Source organism: Gallus gallus, chromosome Z (assembly GCF_016699485.2).
Source record: "Gallus gallus isolate bGalGal1 chromosome Z, bGalGal1.mat.broiler.GRCg7b, whole genome shotgun sequence".
Lineage (NCBI taxonomy): Eukaryota > Metazoa > Chordata > Aves > Galliformes > Phasianidae > Gallus > Gallus gallus.
This window is the reverse complement of record NC_052572.1, coordinates 16,682,172-16,689,692: the sequence shown is the minus strand read 5'-3', so window position 1 is coordinate 16,689,692 and position 7,521 is coordinate 16,682,172. Positions and strand designations below refer to the sequence as shown.

Sequence of the window (7,521 nt, the reverse complement as noted above, 5' to 3'; positions counted from 1 at the left end):
TTGAGCAAGAAGCAGCGTACAGCACATACGTTTACAGAGATCCACTTACATTATGTTCAAATGTTAAATTCTGCATCTCATACTCTGGTATTCAATTGACAAATTTGTCTTATATATGAGAAAAAAAAACACATTTCTATTGAGTTTGTACATGCTGAAAATTTAAACAAGATATTGAATATAAAGTTACTGTGAAAGATAAACCACAACCTTTCTTTAAAGTTGCAGCAGATTGCAAACATTCCTCTTGATAAATTCCTAATGCAGCAATTTTTTACAAGTATGAACACCCCAAATCTCCTCTATATATAGGGAAGTTTGTAACAGGTTCAATTGGAGACATCAAAAACATTTTAAATAGACATCACACGATGCATTTGTAGTTTAAAGGTCAAATTTATTAGGAGATTAAGAGATGTATTATACGTGGACTATAAATACAGCACAGCTGACTTTATTCACAGTCAGACACAGCCAATGCCAACTTATTTTGTAGACACCCTTGTTCTTTTGTTCCAGGAAAAGTTTGCACCGTAAGACTTGGATTTAGGTTTTGGAATCTTCTTTTCTTCCACGTCATAGTTCCAGCCTAGGAGTTGTGGGGGAAATGGTGATGGGCAGTTGGGGGAGACAAAAATAAAAAAAAAAAAAAAAAGAATTTTAAATATTCATAGCATAAAATATAGAGCAAATGCATCTTAAACCTTTTAACTTTAATATCTTTTTCTCCAGATAGGAATCCACTATGTTCCTCCTTTGCAGCTGGCAGCAGGGAATACAGAAATGTTATGCACTTGACACATGCCTGTTCACACAATTGAGAGACTTTGCATACCTCAACTTTCAGTACCCCTACAGAAAACTTGACAGTCATCAGCAAAAAATCTCAACAAGGAACAATGACCATTTTTGTACTGGGACAAAAAATGAAAAACGCTATGAAAGAAAGAAAAGGTCACAAAGAAAAGGTAGCACAGAGAAGTCCAGTCCTAAAAGTTTGGGCAAGAATCAAGACCTTGGAAAGGCAAAGAAAAAGAAAAGGTGGGGGGACCAAGCTAAGGAAGAGCAAAGAAAAGAATTCAACATCAGAAGGGAGTACAATGCTAAACTTTTTTTAAGAAATAAAAAATTAAGAGTAAAAGAGAAGGGAATGAAGTGATAGAAGACAAGTAAATTATGCGACAGTTAAGCAAGAGAAATGCTAAAAAATGTCAGAAAAGAGGAGGTGGAGACATCAGTGTTTATGTAAATCAAAATGCAAATCAATTGCAGCCTCCAGGTGCCTGGAAAGTTGCCAGGGCAGCACTCAGTATTCCAAAGTTTGGTCTCTTCAGCTGCAACATTTCATTCAAAGTTGAAATACTTGAGTGGAAGGTAGAAATGGTAAGAGTGTAGTTATATCCGATATTGGTACAATGACATATTTCTTCCTCTGCTTTAAAATGAAACCTCAGCAAGTATGAGAAGGTTTAACATACACCTGAATTTTTACATGTGTTATTCACAGAGAATGCTCAATGTACACATGAAGACATCAAAACATGTTTTTAAGATATAGGTCGTCCTGTCAATGAGCCTCAATTTCATGTATTCACCAGTGACACAGAAAGGTTACCTCTGATTATAAGGTTGAAACAATATTGATTTTTTCCACAAGAAACACTGGAACACAGGTGAGGTTTTGAAAACATATTCCTTCTATCTGCAAAAGCACTGACTTTTGCCTACTGTTCTGATTAACAATATAAGCTTGAGTAAACAGCCAGAACTACAACCAGAGACAGACTTTGGTATCACAACATTCAGCATTATAACACCTAACTTTGAGGCACTTGGCTGCTGGAATGGAATCTACAGCCCCAGTTTATTGCTTCATCATTTTATACACTAGATAGAGAGGCGCTGAGTGCCTCCAAGAGATTTGTAACTGCCAGCATAATGGCTTGGGCTGCTATAGCTATCAAAAATCCACAGTTAGTTACACCTAACTTTGGATTGCAAGAGGCTGCCATATGTGATAAGACTTCACACTCTAGAACAGGCTTCTTCAGTTAGGCACCTTCAGTTTTTCAAAACAAACAGCAGAGCTCACTTTTATAAAAATACCACAGCGGTGGAGGAGATAATTCTTGCCTAGAACTCTTTTCACACAAGCTAAGGGGACAGAAAGCAGACTGTACTTTGTCTGGAAGAACATTCTTATCAGATGACTAAAGACTACTGTGGCATAGAAATCTCCATAAAATTCAGGTAAAAATCAGGTAGTTCTCACTGAAAGGACAGAGAACTGTGTTCCTAGACTTACAGATTCCAATTATATCTCAGCACAGAAGCCAGGTACCTACAGTCCTCCTTTCTTTCTAAAAGCACATCTAAATTTTGTAAAATTTCTATTTCCAGCTGCATCTGAATACCAGATTTTAAGAAGTCAAAAAAAGATAACACAGTTCAGCCTTTTAACTGCAAAAGTTAATCAACTTTTCCAATTTTTATGGGTGCACAGCAGAATCACCTAATAACTCTATACAATTTGGTGTGATCAATAAATGTTTCTAATTAACCTGGACCACATACTGATGAAAGCTGTAGAATGCTGAAAAAACTTAGTCTCCATGTATATTATTCCTGGCTTTAACTAAGTTATAGCAGTTACGTATATCCATGAGAATTAAGCAGCAAGCTGTCATTTCATGTGTATAATACGCACCATTTTTTTCAGCAAAGGCAATGGCATCTTCTTTAGTAGAGAAAGTAAGAACCATGTTCGACAAAGGATCAGCTCTGTAAGAGATCACACAACAGATTTTAACAACACTTAAAATATAAAATAATTATACCTGCATTTCAAATGTCAGCCAAAAGCTATACTGCACAATATTTTATAGTACACCATTTCAAACGGAGACTAAAATTTTAGCCCTTCAAAATTCCTACATTTTTATTAATTCTAGGATTAACTTTTACATTGTGTATAGTATTGTTTTCATCTTTGTTTGCTGAAATTCCCCCACAACTCAATGCAAAAATTAATGTTTTAAGTTTTTTAGTCAACAAACTTGTCTAACTACTTACTGAGGTTGTAATAAATGCTTTCCCAACAATCTTTTTTTGATTTCGAAAGTTGTGCAGTCCCTCTCTTTTTGGGAGAATAGAAGGCTTAAGGCAATTTAGAACAATTAAAGGAGGGAAGAAGTCTGCCGAGCAGTTAGTGGGAGAATAATCGTATGCAGAATACCAAAGTGAGCAGAGCAGGAATTAGTGAGAGACTGAAGAGTTGAACAAGTTGAGAATTTTTTTGAAGTCATGTGACCTCCAAAAATCACTCCAGCACAGAAATGAGATCTTAAGCTATCACTGAAAACAAAGTTCAGAAACTCAAACTGCTAGCTAACCAATTACATAGTGGCTATTCTCAATTACATTTCTGAAAGAAAGTAAATAAGGAAAACACTTTTTGAAACAAATTAAAATCTCAGTAAAAACCAATACTTCTATTTTGCTTTAAAAGCTTAATTTAAAAGCAATGACAAAAGGTGAAGAAGTAGTGCACTAAAAATTAATCTACAGGATTTTCATAGATACAAGGTATGGGCTGCAGGAGCACAAGGATTACATAATGCTTCCCTGAGCCTGCATGTTAGCCTGGGAGATAACTGCAAGACAAGACCAAATTGCAATCAACTATTGAAGGAGCTGTTCTCTGATTGTTCTCTTTGAAGCTATAAGGGTAAATGAAGAGAAAAAGCAACCAAAGATACATTGAACTCTATACAATAAAGGACAAAGACTGTGACTGGCAGAGGGGGAGGGGAAGAGGGGGAATCTAGCTTCCAGCAAAGACAACAGTGTAATTTTATCTGATGTACGTATAAATCCAATATGTTCCCCAAGAAGAAAACCCACACTGGATAAAAGCAGAAATTACACTTTGACATACTACCATGATGCGTTTTTCTAAAAATATGTAAATATTTATCTTACAAAGGGAGTATAGAGAATTAGGGACTATGACTTAGCTCATAGTGCGACCAAAAGACAATCAAGCAACCCAATATATCACAATATTTGGAGAGCTAATGCTTACTTATCATCTCTTCTGTGATTGGGTTCTGAGCTTGGAAAAATCCAGTCAGTGCTACTGAGCAGTAAAAAAAGAAATTTAAGTTTGATGTGTAGCGAGGAACTTGTACCTGTTCAGTGCTGCACATCTAGTGAAAACCTTCCCAAATAGAAGCAATTTGGAATAAATGAAATGAAGAAATCATGTGTTCTGTTTTCCTTTATGTTCATCCTTCATCCAATTTAAACACAGCTGTTTGATTTCTTTCTCTGAATGAGCTACCCAAGTATTTAAACTTGTGATAATCTGTGAGCGAACAGCAGAGTTCAGAAAGGCCAACATGATGTCCTGACAGTAATAACAGTGCTACAGGATTTCTTGTGCTCTAGGCTGTCTATCAGTGCCTGCGAACAGGAATTCCACATTTTGTTCTTTTTATACGATCCTATCCAATGGAAACCATACGATTTCTGTGTTTCTTAGCTAACAGCTTTATGTTAGGATGTACTCAAGAACTATTAATTTACTTTCCTGTAATGAATGCTCTCAACTAAAACAAAACGACACAGATCTATTTTATTTAGACCCATAACTGTGTTACTTGCACTGAAAAAAAAAATACACCATGAAGAGATAACAATAGTAAATAAATATTAGAAAAGAAAATTAGATTGTAAAATGACAAAAATATAGCAAAGACCTACAGGTAAATAAGTATACTAAGTCCAGAGCAAAAAGGGCTCATCACTAATTGCATTACATTATTCAAAATTAAATGGCAAAACTGTTCTCTGGAGAACAACTTCTGCAGAAATTAAATCTGAAGAGAAGAAACTTTTGTTAGTTTTTTTCTGAGGGTTTCTGAGGGAACAGTAACTTGAAATTTTCAGGATGTCCACTAATATTTCTTGCGACAGTTCTTTAAAGAATGAATGGATACAAAATAGTTTACAAAACCCTTGACCTAGTGGTGTCAATTCATAACACAGCCCTCACTTTTGGCTGATCTGGAGCTTGTTTATGCAAGAAATATTCCTTCCCTTACTGCAAAATAAAAATGCATGCAGGGATGGATTAATTCACAACAGCCATTCCCTTTTATATACCTACACTAAACTTGCTCCAGGACAATTTAGCATTCAGGTGAACCCTTAATAACATGGCACATTTCTCTAGGGAGTTAGAAAATTTAAAAGCCATTATTTTGGCTGAGAATGTGCAGAATCCCACCCAGAAAGTAAGTTGTCTGAAGAGGACACATTCCCAGCAAAGGGGAATTAGAGGAAAAGTTAAATTAAACCTGAACTATAAAGCTGGTGTTACTGGCACCTGTTACAGTACTGTAATCTGTGCAGGGGTATAAATAAACCATACGGTAGTGGCTAGACACTTTGTGGGGAACATAAGACAGGTGGGAAAGGTGTATGGCTGGTCAACAGTCTATTACCTAATTAAGGCCACTGTGAAACAGCTCAATCATGGCTTGCTAAATGTAGGGGCTACTTGCAACAGCGGAGTCATATGAGCCAAACACGTGTTAGATCAGTGAAGTCTCAAACTGAAACGGTGATTTAAATGTGCTTAAGATGAGATGGCGAAAAACCCCAAAACTTGCTAAGATGAAGATCACTATATACAGACAAAGACTTAAATGAAGTGTTTCAACAGGGCATTATAATTCAATTATTTTAATTCCTAGTTAATATTTTTCCTCACCTAATGATGTACTATCTCTTACTACCTTTCCTAATTTCTTTGCAATGCTAATACAACCAAGACATTACAGGCTGCAAGTATCATAACTAGATTTCAGAGTTATTTTGAAAACCAAGCTATGATAAATTTGCAATACTAATAAACCTTTGGGGGAGAAGAAATTTGTAAATATTTCATATATAAAGATTCAGATTTAGTTTCATCAGCAGTTTGTGTTCTTTAATCATAAGTGGCTGTATGACTGTTCTGGAAATTTCCAGAACACAGTGTATCCTTTCTGAAGTCTGAAGATTAATTTCTATTGTTTGATATGTGCAAAATTTACATGACTGGTAGAAGTCAAATACAGAAGAAAAGTATCTCCAAATTCAGTAACTACTCACGTAGATGCCCAACCCATCAAAGGGTTCTCCCAGCGCTCCCTGTTATCAAATTCCATCTTCCATTTCTTCGTATTGTTAACTCCTGCCTGCATCGCATTACGTGCCGGAACAAAAATGTGAACTCTTCTGGTTTTGATGTGCTCATCTGGAACACCAGTTAAAGTAGAGATATCCTATGAAAAATACAATGGAGTTTGTTAAAAAGGGTTCACATGAAAGGCTTGTAAACTAATACTGCTTCTGCTTTTTATGCAATGTCATGCTTGATTTTTTTTTTTTACATTACAATACAAGAGTTTTGCAGAAATGTATGTTACGAGTCCAGTTTTATCATGCTGAAGCAGTTTCATAATTGGGGCTGCTGTCACTCTGCTTCCCCTGGCTCAACAAGATTTTGCATGGATCAGCCACCTGAACCTGCTCAACTCCCACCTATACAACTGTGAGAGCCAGAGGAGGAGCAGGACATCCCCTCTAACCCTCCAGCTGCAGCTCTGAAGCCAGGAATGATCCAATTTGCACCAGCTAAAGCTACCATGGAATTGTATCATAAGCTCCTTTTTTTACCCTTAAAAGGAAAATGAGAGCATACACTGAAGCATGGACAAATCCCAAAGTTTTACATTAACATCAGGAGCCTGAACCAAATATGAGCAGCAGCTCTTCCCACCAAGATCCTTGCCAGCCAGCCATCCGGGTGCTACAGTGTAAATGCTTTCACTTGGGCAAAGGCTGCAGATAATTAACAAACATCCAGACTGAACCATAAAGCTTAGCATGAAGGAGGAGGCACGAGTTATCTGTTCTGCAATAATCCAACAACTGACGTGGCAGAGCAGGTACTAGAACTCAGCTCTCTTATTTCTCTAACCATTAGTTATTACATAAGATTGACCCCTCTTCTTTAAACAGTAAGGCCAACTGTGTCACAGGCTGTGAGCACCTGTTTTTGAGAGTTGCTTCTTCTCAAGACTACTAGTTGATATTTAAGTGCAGAACTGCTCAGCTGACTTTACTAACTCCCTCTCAAACTGCAGTCCTTTTCTTTACCCCCCCCCCCCTCCCCCCCCACTCAAATTCAAGATATATAGATTACTGCAGGCTACCTAATTTGGTACCATTTGTTCCTCACCAACAGCAGGGGCTCTAATGCCCATGGCTCAACAACCTGTCAGTATGAGTACACATTTCTTAAACAGGTATTGTACATCAATCTGTCATTTTCAATAGGGAAGTTTTTCCATGATTTTGCACCATTTGCCACTGGTAACACTCTTTGCTTTGATATTCTTCTGAAGGACAAAAAGGATTTATAAGATTCCAGCCTTCCAAACAAAAACCATGTTTTATAAAGTCAGAAGT

At 36.8% G+C, this 7,521-nt stretch overlaps 1 protein-coding gene across 2 annotated transcripts in view; it reads right to left on the bottom strand.

Moving 5' to 3' along the window:
* Window positions 1-376: 376 nt before the first annotated feature.
* Window positions 377-7,521, bottom strand: part of NDUFS4 (NADH:ubiquinone oxidoreductase subunit S4) — a 46,061-nt gene continuing 38,916 nt past the window's right edge. The window contains exons 3-5 of one of the 2 annotated variants that reach the window (XM_015277565.3): window positions 6,160-6,332; window positions 2,708-2,781; window positions 377-589 (exon numbers count right to left, since the gene is read on the bottom strand). In XM_015277565.3, coding sequence (XP_015133051.2) covers window positions 486-589; window positions 2,708-2,781; window positions 6,160-6,332 — 351 coding nt within the window. In that variant the 3' untranslated portion in view covers window positions 377-485. Of the gene's footprint in view, window positions 2,782-6,159; window positions 6,333-7,521 lie in introns of both variants that reach the window. The other variant, XM_424788.7, reaches the window with a different exon arrangement.